General features: G+C 37.0%; 1 protein-coding gene across 2 annotated transcripts; it reads right to left on the reverse strand.

Annotated features, from left to right (window-relative positions):
• Positions 1–4573: 4573 nt before the first annotated feature.
• NRAS (NRAS proto-oncogene, GTPase) lies at positions 4574–15946 on the reverse strand. 2 transcript variants are annotated; one of them, XM_058176877.1, is made up of 6 exons: positions 15912–15946; positions 13318–13444; positions 12013–12191; positions 10601–10760; positions 10054–10177; positions 4574–9401 (listed from the first exon to the last, which is right to left on the reverse strand). In XM_058176877.1, the coding sequence occupies exons 2-5, from the start codon at positions 13426–13428 to the stop codon at positions 10058–10060; spliced, it is 570 nt and encodes a 189-aa protein (XP_058032860.1). In that variant the 5' UTR covers positions 13429–13444; positions 15912–15946; the 3' UTR covers positions 4574–9401; positions 10054–10057. The 2 variants fall into 2 exon arrangements, with proteins under 2 accessions (XP_058032860.1, XP_058032861.1); XM_058176878.1 differs by lacking the exon at positions 15912–15946 and adding an exon at positions 15724–15864.
• Between the last annotated feature and the right edge of the window lie 57 nt (positions 15947–16003).

Raw genomic sequence — 16003 nt, forward strand, 5'->3', positions numbered from 1 at the left:
AACCAATGATGCCGTGGACTTATTTGGGGTTAATTGAAATGTCCGTTGAAATCATCGCAAATGAAATACTATGGGCAGCATCCTATGTAAGGCTCTGGCTGGTATCAATGGGCACTTGTCTTTTCTCCTTGAGCAACTTTTAGCTCTCTCTCATTTTAGAGAAGTGCACTAATCTGAATGTGTGTCTCACTGTGTTGGCTATGTACCCCATTTAGCAATTTTTGAACCAAAACAATAAGATATTATTATAACCCCCCCTACATATATATTATACAAATATTAATGATATATTAATACATATATATATTATTTATTATGAAAGCATTTTTGCATTTTGCATATACCAAATATGACATCTTGTTTTATTTTTATTATGCATTTGACAGATTCACAAAGTATACTTACTCAAATGTTCAGTATGAACTACAGTATTAAAAACTATAATCAATAACCACAGCCTTCTTTCCTCATAAACAAACAAACAAAAAATAATCAGTAAGAATTGATGCTCAACAACTAGACATTGCAATAAAAAAGGTTCTGCTTCCAGCCACAGTCATCCCATATGAAAGAAAATCTAAGCTATAAAATAGACTGGGTTCATGCATCATTCTAAGCTGTAATGAAGTCTGGTGGGTTTTGATTTAAGATATTTTGTGAACCAATTCAACTGTAGTTTATTCAATAGACCATGGCTCAGCTGCCACTACACATATCTGGAAGGTTTCTGTTCCATAGGTCTTATGCCATATAAATGAGACCTGCACAATTTGAGATTAATTTAGCTGACAAATAGCTAAATGTTAGGTTTATCTGCTATTGCTACTTTTTCTTTTTTTGCAGTAAGAACAGAAGTATTATTAGCCCCTGATGGAAGAGCATAGACTTAGCCGGTGACTGCCCACAATTCAGAGCAGTGTTTCTGAATCTTTACAACTTAACAGGTCTGGACACCAACTCCCAGAATTCCTCAGGCAGTACTTTTTCAAGGAACTGAAAAAATTAGAAGCATTATCTAAATACTAAATCTGTCACCTAAAAGGGATACTTTTTTTCCTCTGAAAGGATATCCTGTCAGAATATGTCTAGGAGACTTTTTCCCCCCAATAGTTTTATTTTATTGCTTGTCTGGTAGAGGATAAAGATCCCATCAAAGGATTTCTGTTGACTTGTTAACCAAATTTTACTTTAGCGTTGATTACAGATCAGCATTCTCCACTGTGCCCAATCATCATCATCATCATCAACATCTAACTTAAGGGCTGTAGGTCAGGTCAGATAGGAAACATAGTTCTCTTTATCAAGATCTCAACCTGTGCTCTCCCAGCATCTCCTACCGAGAATGCTACCTTAGGGGTCTCACCACAATATATGCAGGTAAGATTTAGGGTTTAGATGATCTGCAGAACTACTTTTTACTCACATCAGCTACAATTTAATACAGGAATCACAAGTTACTGTTCTCTCAAAGATGCTAATTATTTGTTGGAATTTCCTCAAATATTCTTCCATTTTGAAATGCAATTGGAACCTTTTCTAAATCCTAGTGTTCAGGCCGAGCTCAATATGTTAATTTACTGAATCCCTGAAGTCCAGTCCCACATGTCATCTTTGGGAAGACCTTCCCAGCTTTCTCAATTCGTTTTCAGAAAACTATCTCCCCGCCTATAGCTGGAGGTAAAAGTACATTTGCTTCTAATATTTCTGCAGTTAATGTCAAAGGTATTAAAACTGCATCTGAAACCAAGAATGACCTTCAGACTCTACAGTAACACCAATTCCCTTTTGAGCTCTTGTGACCTCTTTTATTCAAAAAGTCAGATGAAGTAGAGTAGGGTCATCAGAAAAAGAACAGAAAATGTATGGAGAAATCTTTTGGAGGTTGTGGCCTTGTGATAGAGAACTACAAAGATACAACATTCCCCTTCTTATCTATACAGCCCTAACCTTATTGTCATTTTAGGGAAGCATGTGGCTCTTCCAGCAGGCTTTAGCTGATTTAGGACTCTGCACCGGCATGGATATTTTATTCTTGGTTGTATTCTGTATTTCCCTCCAACATTGTAATATATATTGCTTAGTATCTTTGCTGTTTTTTTGTCACTGCTTTAATATTTGTTGCTTAGAGTCGCTTGAATGATTGAAACAGCTTATAAATTGAATTTATTTGAGCCTTAGATAGCAACAATTCTCCAATCTACATCTCTATGGCCTAGATTAGAACACACATGGTGCTCTGTGAACTCAGATCATACTGTGATTTATAAACCATAGTAAACTTTTGTTAATTGATCAACCACAGTGGAGGTGATTAATCAATTAGTAACAGATCCCACCTCTCCACATCCTGCTCCTGCCCTCCCCATCTTTTAATTGCCGCAGTGTTTGACTTTTTGTACTAACTTATGTTTTTAATTTAGATTTTACCTTTTACGATTGTAAACTGCCCAGAGTTACCGTAGTTTTACAAGTAAATAAATATTTGCAAATACATTCCTACTCCCAAATCATTCAAAGGGTGTTCATCCCAAATTGTCAGTCATCCAGGTCATGGTTGGGGGCAACTGGACTTTGTTTTTTCTTTGAAGGTATTTCACTTCTTTTTACAATTTGGGATGAATACCCTTTGAATGGTGTGGGAGTAGGAATGGATTTCCAGCAGAAAAAATTGCGGGGACTACAGGAACCAGGAGCACTACTCATCTGACCCTGAGGAGAACGATAACCTCCACATGTGTGTGTGTGTGTTTGTATGTAAATAGATGTGTATATATATAGACGTCTTCAAAGAAAAAAACAAGGAAATCCAGTTGCCTACAGAAAATAAATAAAAAAAATACCAGGCATTTTTTGATAAAGTTGTATAAGTATCCATTATGTTGGAAGATGTATAGCAGTTAGTTTTCTTTTTCTGTTCTTGGTTGCTGCAGTTGTTTTTGCTCATCTGAATAATATTCTTATAAAGCTCCTTTTGTGGGAGTTTGGGTCATTACTTTAATAGTGGAACACTTGGTTACTGTGAGTAGTTTTTAGTTAGTGTGAGTAGGTTTTTGATATTAGTGTTTCTAATTTGCTGCCATTTTCTCTGCTGATATTTTTATTTATATTTCATATTTCTTAACCATCCATCTCCCTCAGATATTTAGGAAGGGTAGCGTATTGTTTTTTTCTTGTGAATTGTATTATTTTGAAGATGTTGATTGTTTCATTATGTCTTTTGCAGTTGCTCCTTTATGATGGTATTTTATTATTTTTTATATTTCTTTTAAAAATTACAGTAAAATATATTTTAATTATATCAAAATTGAAAATTTTAAACTTCTGCTTCTTTCAAGGCCAGGATTTTTTGTCTGCAAGATAGAAATAATTGGTAAGATATTTCTAAAATCATAATGAAATACCAGTAGTAGAAAATATACATAGCACTGGGTTGAACTGTTGGGTTTTGACTTCTGAGCATATTTTCCTGCAAACATTTCATTACCATGCTACATAGTATCATCAGTTCACCGGAGGGTGGAGCTTGCTGATTGTTTATATATAACAGCTTGGCTAGGATTATAGTTTCTTCCTTGATAGGGTATTGTTCCTTCCAGGACTTATTAGATGCTGCTTCCTGCATATCTGACTGCTAAGTAAGATGTTATGGGGGCCATTTGTTTCCAACCTTGGTTTCGAGTTGTATCTTTTAAACTGTAGGTGATTATGTGCCATCAAGTCATTTTCACTTCTTAGTGACCGCATACATTTTCCCCATGACTAACAATCCCTAAGCTGATCTTTCAGATCTTCCAATGGTACACTCATCCCTATTGTAACTGAAGCTATCTGTTTTGCTGTTGGCTGTCATCTTATACCTTCCACTTTTTTCAACATGAAAGCTGGATGGATAACCTGGGCCAGTCGCGCTCTCTGTCTCAGCCCAAATCATTTCACAGGGTGATTTTTGTGGAGAAAATAGGAGGAGGAAGGAGTATTAAATAGCATGCTGTGGTTTCTTGCCCTGCATATAACTTTCTCATGTGGTCAATGAGTTTTTCTGGAATTTCCATTATTTTTTAAGGAAGAAGAATCTGAAATTCACCTACACTACAATATGTAATTTGGAAAAGAAAAAAAATAGAGTAGGTGGAACATAAGTTTTCTTTTTTTGACAGAAATATATATTTCTGCCCTTCTATAATACCAACAAAATATTTTCTAAGTTGCCAAACATTTAGCTAAAATCTGTGACTGACCACAAGACTTGAACAATCTAAGGCAATCTAAGGCAGGGGTCTCCAACCTTGGCAACTTTAAGCCTGGAGGACTTCAACTCCCAGAATTCTGGGTGTTGAAGTCCTCTAGGCTTAAAGTTGCCAAGGTTGGAGACCCCTGATCTAAGGAACTGACCAGGCTAAAATGTATTGTAATTATTCAAAAACCTCCAGGACAATGTTTTGAAGGTGGTCCAGTCATTTGAGAAAGATTCACCTTGTAATAGTTACAGGTTTTGGTAATTATGAATTACTCACATTTCACAATACAAAGTAGGGGATTTTGTTTCTGACCCAATTACTGAACAAACACAATAAAGAAATATTTGTATATTTTAGGGAAAAAAAACACTGCTTGCTTAAACACATTCAAAAATGATTACATTACAATGGAATTAGACTTAGTGCTTTGACAATATGTCAACCTTTAACATTTAGTGGTCTGGAAATCCAGAGTAAGTTCATGAAATACCATACAATGGAAGCATGGCCCATTTTTTTTTAATCCACATAGCATCTATTGTCCTATATTAATTGTGGTATTCAGTTATGAGACCTAAAAATAAGTATAACTAAAAAGTGAAATCAGGTGTTACAGCAAATATTACAGCATTCTTAAAATAAGTCACTTTGTTATCCAAACAAACATAACTTGAGAGAATATCAGCTCCAGAAGTTAAGAATTATTTTTAGCTGCCTCTGAATTATGATCAGAATCTTGACTCCAATGTTTTATCAATGATGACCTTCACTAATATACACAGCATCTTGCCATTCATTCTTGTTTTGTCCATGGAAAATAGAGCCTAACCATGTCTAGGCTCTATCATATATTATAATAGATGAGTAAGGGACTAGCTGGTATTTTATGCTCACATTAAAAAGATGAAATTGTTAAAGTCTCTCTAGTGAAGTTTGACTCCCGATGGCTATATGGCAATAGTATGAAAGTGGGTAAAAGGGTTTGTTGAATTTTTTATCTAAATAGTCTTGTGATACTAATTCCATTCAACCCTGCTTAGCTTTTCCAAAATTAACCAAAATTGGCAAATTGCTGTCACTTGCTGTGATTGGGAATTTCTAATTGTACATATATTTCCAGGAATTCAAATTTATTAGGCAACAAAGGCACTTTTGTTTTCAAACAGTCCAAATGTATCTTATCAAAGTTTAGAGATCAGTAGAGGTATTTTTTTAAATCACAGATAACAGGTAACAGAAGAAACTGACCATAAGATTCAGTGGGTCAATTACATTTTCATATGGGCACAAATATTTCTGAAACAGTATATTAAACATTCTGAAACATTAAACAAGACAATACACACATGACCCAGCAGGCAACTTACAGAAGCCATTCATCCTGTAAAGGAAACCATTTCCTTTAAAAAGGATCACTATTTTGTCTAAGTTTGCATAGTACTATCCTGCTGTATCAGGCATATCCTTTTAGTAATGGAAAATGTTTTAAAATATTAAGCATATTAAACACTGTAATCTTGTTTTCTGTTCAATAGTCCAGTAAAATTAATATGTATGGCACCTGCAACAAATTATTAGTGTAATTTTAACAGCATTATTATAATCAGTTAGAAGAAAAACAAGGACCTGTAAGTGGAAGCCCAGCTTGCAATAGATTTTTTTCCCATATCTAATGTTATGAGCAGAGTAAACTAAAAATCCAACTTGTTTTGGCAAGGGCTTCTGCAGATTTACATGAATCTGTGAGATTCTTTTCTAAAATAACAAAGATATCCCTGATCAGCTGAAGAATATGGTTGTAAAAGTTATTTTAAGACACTACTTTTTAAATCTGCAACCAACAGACACTATCAGCATGTACCTTACTCTTATTCAAGACTATGCACTTATTTTAGTTATAGATCTGTTCATGATAATTTGTGAGCAATAATGCTATAGAAATAATCTATAGATTAATCTATGTGCTTGCTTTCCTAAATTCCTCAATTTACAACCATTCATTTAGTGATTGGTTGTAAGTGACAGTTCAAAGTTACAACGGCACTGAAAAAAGTGACTTTATGACTCTCTTAACTGCTTTGCTTAGCAATAGAAATTTTGGGCTCAATTGTGGCTGTAAGTCAAGGACTATGCGTATATGACATTTAGCTTCGTATTTGTCACTTCTGTATGTTTTTTCAAATGGTCTCCACTGACTCCCTTTTATAATTAGCGTTACAGAAAGAGACAAATCGTGATCTGAAGAAGATAGCAGATACCACTCATGAATAATATATTGTTGTGGCCCAGGTTAGCCACTACAACATCCTCTGTATATAATACAAATGTAAGTGGAGGAAATTTCAAGAACTGAAAGACGGTGAGAATTGCAAATGTTACCAACTTTTAGATAAACGTTTTACATGCTGAAGCAAACAGGTGTTTGAAAATTGCTTCCATCACCCAAATTAGCTGATTTCACCTACTTCATTCTACAAACTGCTTCTTAATTAACCTATGTCTCACTTGTAATGAAACATTATTTAATACAAGTGAACCCCAGATGGAAAATTACCATATATTTGGTAATATATAAGTAATATATACCATAAATATATTACTATGTGCTTTTCAGATTCATTGACAAACATGCAGAACACTGAGCCACAAATGACATTTTATATTCAGGCTCCTGGAATTACAATTTCCAAATTGCAAATGCTAACCAAGAAATGTGATTTCTCAATAATTCTTTTAAGCCCAACAATCTGCTGTACTTCTATTTAGGCAGTCCCATGTTCTGCAGTAATGCTCCTGTAATTTACACAGCTGGCTGACTTACAAAATTAAGGACATTTCACTATCTTCACCAGTGTATATGCCACATATCTACCACAGAACAAACGAATCACACTAAGAAAAAACTAAATGCTATGTAGCATTAAGCAACATGCAAAGGGACTTTAAACAGTATCAATTTATTGCTCAGGTGACACAATTTCTTGAGCAAATGAGTGTTTTGCTTGGTTTAAAATTAACACATTAGCCAGCAGTAAAGCATATGAACACATTATTGTATGGTCCTATGTAATACTGTATGAAATTAGCTTCAGATCAAGTATACCTGAAATGATCCATTATGGTAAGTTACCATATTTTTCGGACTATAAGACGCAGCTTAGTTTTTGGGAGGAAAATAGGAAAAAAAAATCTGCCTATCAGGTATTCATCTGGCTAGCGTCCGTTTTTATCCCGCTTGGGGAATAAAAAACAGCTTCTAAAGCACAATTAATCTTTGGAGAGAGAAACAATGAGAAAAGCAGACAAACCATGAAGATCGCTTCACTAGCTACTGCCTCGTTAGGACTGAAAAAAAGCTACATTCGGAATATAAGGCGCATCCAAATTTTCAGCCTCTTATAGGAGAGAAAAAAGTGTGTCTTATACTCTGAAAAATACGGTATATATTTAGGAAATAATATGCCAACTTTCTTACTTGGTACTTAGATAGTTTGGATTAAGTTGGATAGTGGTTTTCTATCCAATTTAGAATGTATACAGTAAAATGGCAATATTGTAAACCAGTAAACCATTTAATGACCACAAACTCAATTTCTATTGAAGTCATTTCTGTGCTTCTATACATAACCACATTAATCAGATATGTAAAACAGTCACACAGACAGCTTTTATATCACCTCACATCATTTTAAGCATCTACTTTCAGTGAAGGCAGTTCACTCACCCACTTACTTAAAAGTGAGATGATACACATACATGGGATTCAGGACCAGATTTTGGATACATCATATAAATAGTAATCCAATCAACTACTCCTCAGCATTAGAGAAAGGAAAACTCACAGCTCCTTTTCTTTTATGATAGAGGTATGGAGGCTACTGAGGAATCCAGCTCCATATTTTGTAAGGATAAATGTACAGTATCGATTTAATCCTACTTTTAAGCAGCAGGAAAATTACATTCATCCTCTACTCCTCTAGTTCCATTTTACCCTAGCTCTTCACCTCTAGTTTCACTGCACAGCAGTAGCCTGGAGAGAGCTTTCAAAATGAATAATGCCAATGAAGTTGATTCCCTAAATACATTTCTTAACTAGTAAGTCTAAAGACACTGTGCTTGACAAAGGTATCAAATGAGTAAACAAGTTTAACTAAAAATAGAAGTGCAGAAATAGCTGGGATAAAACAGATTTTTTTTCTACACAAACTTCACACAGCCATGTTTTACGACCGATAATGGAGTAGCAGCTGTTGACAGTATCCACAGCTAATAAGTGGTCCTGATGAAAACATCAGTACCTTCAAGCACAAGGTAAATGGAATGTATTATATTTAAAACCGGAAAATAGCAACTGACTGCTATTTCCTCAGGAGAATCTTAATCTCAAAGTGCTTTTCAGCCAATGATGCGAGAAACTCTAATGACAAAGCCCAGGGCTAGTAAATATCTTCTGCAAAAGTTCCCACATACAGTTCATTGGGAAAGATAAGACAATAAAGCTGAGCATAGATAATACTGGGTTAACACAGACCAATGAACTGAGTCAGCTTAAAACATTCAGGATGGGTCAGCTAGGAACCAGAGCTGCAAACAGCATGATAAGGCTTAAGGTCTAGCTTGCCTTTGTAGAGGCACTTGATAATCAAATAATTTTACTTTTGTTATAAAAAGGCTAGAATTAAAGAGGTTAGACTAGATGTGATTAACCTAATGTACAATAGGAATATTTAAGTACATAGTATAAGAAATATTATCCTGGTTTAAAATGGTATACAGGAAATCAAGTATGTTACCGTACAATGCTATGTAATGGCTTTTTCAGAATAGCATGATCACAATTCATTCCAGCCTTCTTTCCAGAAAATGAGATGTTATTTCTTTCAAGGCATTTGGCCTCTATAGTTCCCATATAATCAGTTTCTCTGTTTGAACCTACCTAAGAAAGGAAAGTGAAATATCGCACACATAACATATGAGACTTTCTTTGCATGCTCAACTGAGCAAAGAGGTAGATGTTCAGAAAGAGTATCTTCTGGTGCTGATAGAATGTTTTAGTATTAATCAATTGGCAACTTGCATGATACTGGCCAAGGCATCGTCATGAAATGCAACACAGTGGAATTAAGATTCAACTTTGAACTTGGATGGATGATTCAAAGGCAGCTGAAATAGATAAATATGTTTTGTTAGTTCTGTTCTGTTAGACATAAATTATTAGCACAGATTTGTCTCAGAATGTCTCTCCAAAATCCAAGAAGACCTACACATTTAATTTTGATTTCTAGACAATGAACTAGTGCATGACAATATAAAGTACAGGCAACTGAAATTCCAGAGGCTGGTAGGCTTACAAGCATACATGTCTTATCATCAGGAGTATTCTATCCAAACTGCTAGAACTTTCATTTTTATAAAATATAATGCAGAGACTTGGTACCAACTGCATCAACTTCAATTGATTTGCAACATAATAAAGCAACATTCTCTACCAGTAATTATGACACTACCAGGTACTTTTCACTAAATCCTTTAACGTAAATGAGTTTTCTAGAGGCATATCCAGGGTCTTATCAGCTCAATGACAGAAAAGGTTATACATTTCAAATTGTCTTCAAAATACTTAATAGTTCAAAAATGTTATATCATACCTCAGTGTTTCCCAATGTTGGTGACTTTAAGATCTGCGGACTTCAACTCCCAGAATGTGCTGTCTGTGGAATGCTGTTGAAGTCCGCAGATCTTAAAGTCACCATTGTTGAGAAACACTGCTTTACCATATTTGTCAAACATAAGCCATCAGCTAGTTTAATCCTACCTCATCACATCACAAGACACGACACCCCCATGCAGCCTTGATTCCCATCTTCATTACTGTTGAGCCTTTTCATTCGATACTGACGGATTTCTCTAACCAGTGTATAAAAAGCATCTTCAACACCCTGAATGAAAAGTTGAGAAACATACAGTCTTAAGTAAGTAAATTATTTCCTATACTTTATTTTCTCACATTCCTCCTGAAAAACTCTATGATGAATTTAATGTTCTTCATTAATGTTAAGAATCCTCCTCTATTCTTAAAGAACTAGGTTTTTGCATCCCAAACATAAACTGTTTCTTACACAGTTTAATTCACAATTAAATGTAAAGAAAACCTAAATGCATAAGAACTTATTAAGTAACAGAAAATACTTAGGGAAGTGGACTGCACTTCTTCAAAATTCAGCTACTCTGAGTCCTTCGGGAGAAGGGCGGTATAAAAATCAAATAAATAAATAATAAATAATAAATCAGATTTGTCCATATATCTAACAATAACTCTAGCTATTTTCTTAAGATATGAACAGAATACAAGAATTCATTACCTGTCTTGTTTTGGCAGATGTTTCAATGAATGGAATACCATAACTCTTTGCTACTTCGTGAGCCTGCTTGGTATCTACTGTTCTTGTTGGTAAATCACATTTGTTTCCCACTAATACCATTGGTACATCTTCTGAATCTTTCACTCTTTTAATTTGCTCTCTGGGGAAAGATACGATAGGAAAAAAGAAAATGAATCTTTCCTCAGAATGATGGGATATGTTAATGGGAGAGTGAACACATACTTTCTGTGCTTTTTTCTGATACGGTTTCTGCTGTCATTGATGAACAGCCCAATCAAGATGAAACTGATACCTGCCTCTGACTTACAATCCTGAGGGAATTATTCTGCCAAATTAATATTCTCTATTGAGGGAATTAAATCCAATATTATGTTGCATTATTTTCTAGATAAAAGAGGGTAGAAATGAAATCAAATTTACCTGCTACTAGCAACCCTGACTGCTCTTTAGAAGGCCAGATCCTGAAGATGAAACTGAAATACTTTGGCGACCTAATGAGAAGGAAAGACTCACTGGAGAAGAGCCTAATGCTGGGAAAGATTGAGGGCAAAAGAAGAACGGGACGACAGAGAACGAGGTGGCTGGATGGAGTCACTGAAGCAGTAGGCATGAGTTTAAATGGACAGCAGAGGATGGTAGAGGACAGGAAGGCCTGGAGAAATGTTGTCCATGGGGTCGCAATGGGTTGGACACGACTTCGCAACTAATAACAACAACAAATGCTAGTAAAACACTGAGGTTGAAAAGACATCCTTCAAGTCTATTTTATGGTTAACTTCATATATATATATTTTCTAATGCAACCCCTGGGCTGAGGCCTATTCTAAACCGAGCCCCGCAAACAATAGGCAAGTGCGCACATGAAGCTCTACTTGCAAGAGTGGCGGGGTAGTTTACATGCACACTCAGAGTGAAATAGAGCTTTGTATGTGAACACTCTTCACTCAAGCACCTTCCACTCATGAGTGGAATTTTGTGCATGAGTGCTAGTGCTTGCTGCTCACGATGGAGTTTCATGTGTGAGCACAAAGAGGAGTTTTATGTGTGGAGCTTGCACACAAAGCTCCATTCACACAAGCGGAGCGTGTGCAGGCCCACTTCTACCAATGGAGCTGTACACGTGCGTGTGCACCTGCCACTCACATGCCCCCACCTGTTCCAGGCCACTGAAGTGGAAAGGTTGGGGACCACGGTTCTAATCCATTTAGTAACCAGATGTTCCTAATCTTCCACAACTAGTGTCCAGTACATTTTCAAAGTTGCATTTGGCACCAATATACAATATTGACTAAAATATCTCAGCAGTTATTAATCACTGCCTGACTAATCATCTCGCTAGCAGACAATGTGCCACTCGATCTTATCTCTTGTCATTAATAAGGAGAATTTACCTGTAAAGATTTATATCTGCAAATGATTTGCTGTTGTTAATGGCAAACACACAAAGAAAGCCTTCCCCAGTTCTCATATATTGGTCCCTCATGGCACTATATTCCTCCTGTCCTGCCGTATCCAAGATGTCTAGCAAACAAGTCTCTCCATCAATAACAACTTGTTTGCGGTAAGAATCCTATGGAAAATCAATGCAGTTTCAAAAGTAAATATGCAATCATTCAATGATAATGAACAAAACTATTTTTGAAATTATAATCGAGATAAGATGAGAAAGGGTAATCATAATATCTTAAATTTTAAAAATTAAGTAATCTAATTAAACATCATTTTCATATTTAATTTCCCATTTCAATTTTTTTTACATCACCTCAGCTTCTTTTGTGACATGGCTTATAACATCAAAACTTAATATGGCTCTCTATTTTATTGTTCATCCTTACTTTTATCCTACAACAGTGATGGCTAACCTTTTTGCCATTGCGTGCCACGAGGGGGGGGGGAAGAAAGTTCACGTGCGCATGTGCCCACACCCATAATTCTATATGTCCCGCCCTGCGCATGCACGCGCAACCCCTCTTCCCCCCCGCTCCTGGCACATGATGGCCTGGTAGGCCCGTTTTTCTTTCTCACCTGGCTGCAGATCCTCTCTATGCATTTGGGGAGGGCAAAAATAGCCTTCCCCACCCTCTCGGAGGCCCTCCGGAGGCCCAAAACAGTCCGTTTCCCAGCCTCTAGAGCCTCTCTAGGAGTTTCTGAAGGCTGGGGACAGCAAAAAAATCACTTCCTGTCCAACCAAAAGTTGGGAAACGGGCCGTTTTGGGCCTCCAGAGGGCCTGGGGAAGGCTGTTTTCACTCTCCCTAGATGCATAAAGAGGATCTGGAGCCAGGTGAGAAAGAAAAAACGGGCCTTCCCCACCCAACACAGGCCCTCTGGTGGCAGGAAATAGCCTGTTTCTCTACTTCTAGTGGGCCCAGAAGGCCCGAATATCAGCTGGCTGGTATGCAAATGCTCACCGGAGCTGAGCTGGCGTGCCCACTGATATGGCTATGCGTGCCACCTGTGGCACGCGTGCCATAGGTTTGCTATCACGGTCCTACAACATCTTCTGCCGCATGCTTCCTTAACAAGTCTTTTCCAATTCATTTTTCAAGGCAGTGAAAATAAATATCAGAGACCAGTGATTGACAGCAAAAAGTGATAAAACAAAATGTTTAAGTATCAAGGACAGCTTCCATAAACAGAATGAAAAGGACATAAACATATTTAATATGCTAAAATGTTAGTACTCTCAAAGCCTTACCTCAATAGTAGGATCATATTCATCTACGAAGTGATTCTGGATAAGCTGGATGGTCAGGGCACTTTTTCCAACACCCCCAGCTCCTACTACCACCAGTTTGTACTCAGTCATTGCCTTCCTCAGGGCCCTGTTGGTAATACAAATATATGTTATGCTATGTACAAATCACCCTCCATTAAAATATCCTATGTAACAAGAATGCATACTGCCTTGAAAAGAGGCAGAGATGAGTAATATATAAATTTGATTAATAAAATATACTTCAATGTACATTTTTTTAAAAAAAGTAATTAGGAACAATACAAAATAAAACACAATTCACTTATCCAAACATATTAGTAACAATGACCACTTTATCACAAGTTTACAATTTAAATTTAAACAATTTTAGCAACTCATCACCTTCTTTTAAAATACAACATAAATCTCATTTCATCTCTTATTTTCTTAATCTCTTATCTTTGCAGTTTGTATTATTCTCTCTCTTTCTCTTAATTGGCACCTGGCACATTTCTGGGATAGACTGGAGTTAAAAAGGGATTAATTTCCATATCCAGATCTTCCATTCTTTTAGGACAGATATGGAAAATACGCAGTCTACAAGCTGTATTGTAGCACCCCAAAATTATCCCATCAAGATTCAATGCAAAATGATTTATTTACAGGGATGCAACATTTTTGTTTTATAGAGTTATGCATGAGAATGGAAGCAGAAAGCTTCAACCCAAAAGAAAAACAAAGAAAAATAAGGATCACATTGTTAAGAGATTGTCCATTCCTAATGTGGATGTTTAAAAGTGTAGAATGCAGAACAGTATTCCTCAGGACTACATGGCACAAGTTTCATGAAGAGTTTAGAAATACTTTATCACTTCCTGGGCAGATCCTGCACGCAGGATTTTTTTAAAAAAATGGGGTCCCAAATGCCCAAACCTGAATCAATTCCAGTGATGGTTAATATCAAAAGTTACTTTTGATATTAGGACACATATTTCCTACCAAAACGAATTCCTTGTGTGTCCAATCACACTTGGCCAATAAAATTCTATTCTATTCTTATTCTATAGCTCTCCTGGCAATTAAATTGCTATCAGGATAACCATTTCAGCAGTAAATCCAGGGCTGTGATCTTATCCCATTTCCTCAAGATTTTCCAGAGTTCTCCAAATGGGGGCAGCACTTGTCCTAAATTTCTGGAACAGCTTCTTTTTGTTTAAGCATGTATACACAACAACCTTATTCAAGATTTTGGGAATTCCTCTCTTCATCAAAGTCATCAATTTATCCAATCCATCCAGCCAATCCCATCTTCCCTGACTAGGTACTACCACTTATGAAGATTTTTTCTCTCTCTCTCTCTGACCTAGCACTAATATAATGCCTTAAATTCAGATCCTAAGTACAGCAAAATAAATTATCCCTTTTTCTACTCCAGCTACTCAGACTGGCGTAACTATATCAAGTCACTTTTACATAAAACTCTCAACTGAAACAAATTTGCTTTTCAAGACTACATTTGCAAAATTTTAATAAGCACCCAAGGAAAAAAATATTTTTGTCATTTGTTGTAACCTAAACACAGAAAGATAACACATGAACAATTAATCTGAATCCAATTCTTAACGGTAAGGGATACCAAATACATTGTTAGCCTTCCTGCTAAATAAGTACGTAAATGAGTAGTGTACTTAGTACCAAACCTATGATATTATAATATTATAATACTACTATAATATCATAGGTTCATGATATCATGGATGGTGTAGAAGTTATATTATAACGTAACTTCTACACCACCCATCTCACCAAAGTAACTCTGGGCAGTTTACACATATCAGATTACACCGATGGCAAAAGGATTCCAATTCATATTCTGCGAAGAAACAAAATTATTCGGCAGCCTTGTGTAAGTTATCAATTTCATGTATGTTGTAGGATTGTTACCGAGACAGGAAATCCCGTTTCCTTAATAAGAACTTTAAAAAGCAAACCGTATTTTACCTTAGGGCTGTCTATCAACCTAGCCACAATGGCTGTAAACCACTGCTTATTATTGAGAATCATGACAGCTACGGTTTGCTCTATAAACCGGAGTTAAATAAAGCCTGATGGCGTGGTGTGAACTAAACAGAGCACAAGCCAGCCTTACCGAGCAGCTCCTGGTAGCTGCTAAGGCTGCACTAAGCCCTCAAGATACCAGTCAGAGAATAAGGAGCCTCGCAGGACCACCACCCCCTTCTGCTTGCCTCCCCCCCCCTTCCCAGGCAGCTGAATTGAACGCCCTGTCCTGAGAGGCAGGAAAGGCTCTCCTAGAGGGGCATGAAGCCCATCGGGCACCGTCGAGGATAGGGAGACAGGATTCGAGCGGGAGCGACGGACACACCCAACTCTGGGGATAGCAAATACCTTCCAAGGCAGCGCCTTTCAACAGCGGGTGGGGATCGAAGAGAGACCGCTGTCTCTCTTGACCGGGGTGCGCCGTTTCCACGCCTCCCCCAACCCCAGACTCGGAGAGAAAGGACTTCAAAGAGAGACACCCTCCCTCCACCCTCCCTGCCCAACGGCTGGCAAGTTAAGTATGAACCTCCACTTACTTCACTTCCAGGCTTCGCGGTCGCCGGAACGCCCTTCCGACGTAGCACAGCGCTGACGTCATCAACCGGTGCCGAACGTCTCGGAATGGAGC

The sequence above is a fragment of the Ahaetulla prasina genome, chromosome 3, assembly GCF_028640845.1.
Source record: "Ahaetulla prasina isolate Xishuangbanna chromosome 3, ASM2864084v1, whole genome shotgun sequence".
Classification (NCBI taxonomy): domain Eukaryota; kingdom Metazoa; phylum Chordata; class Lepidosauria; order Squamata; family Colubridae; genus Ahaetulla; species Ahaetulla prasina.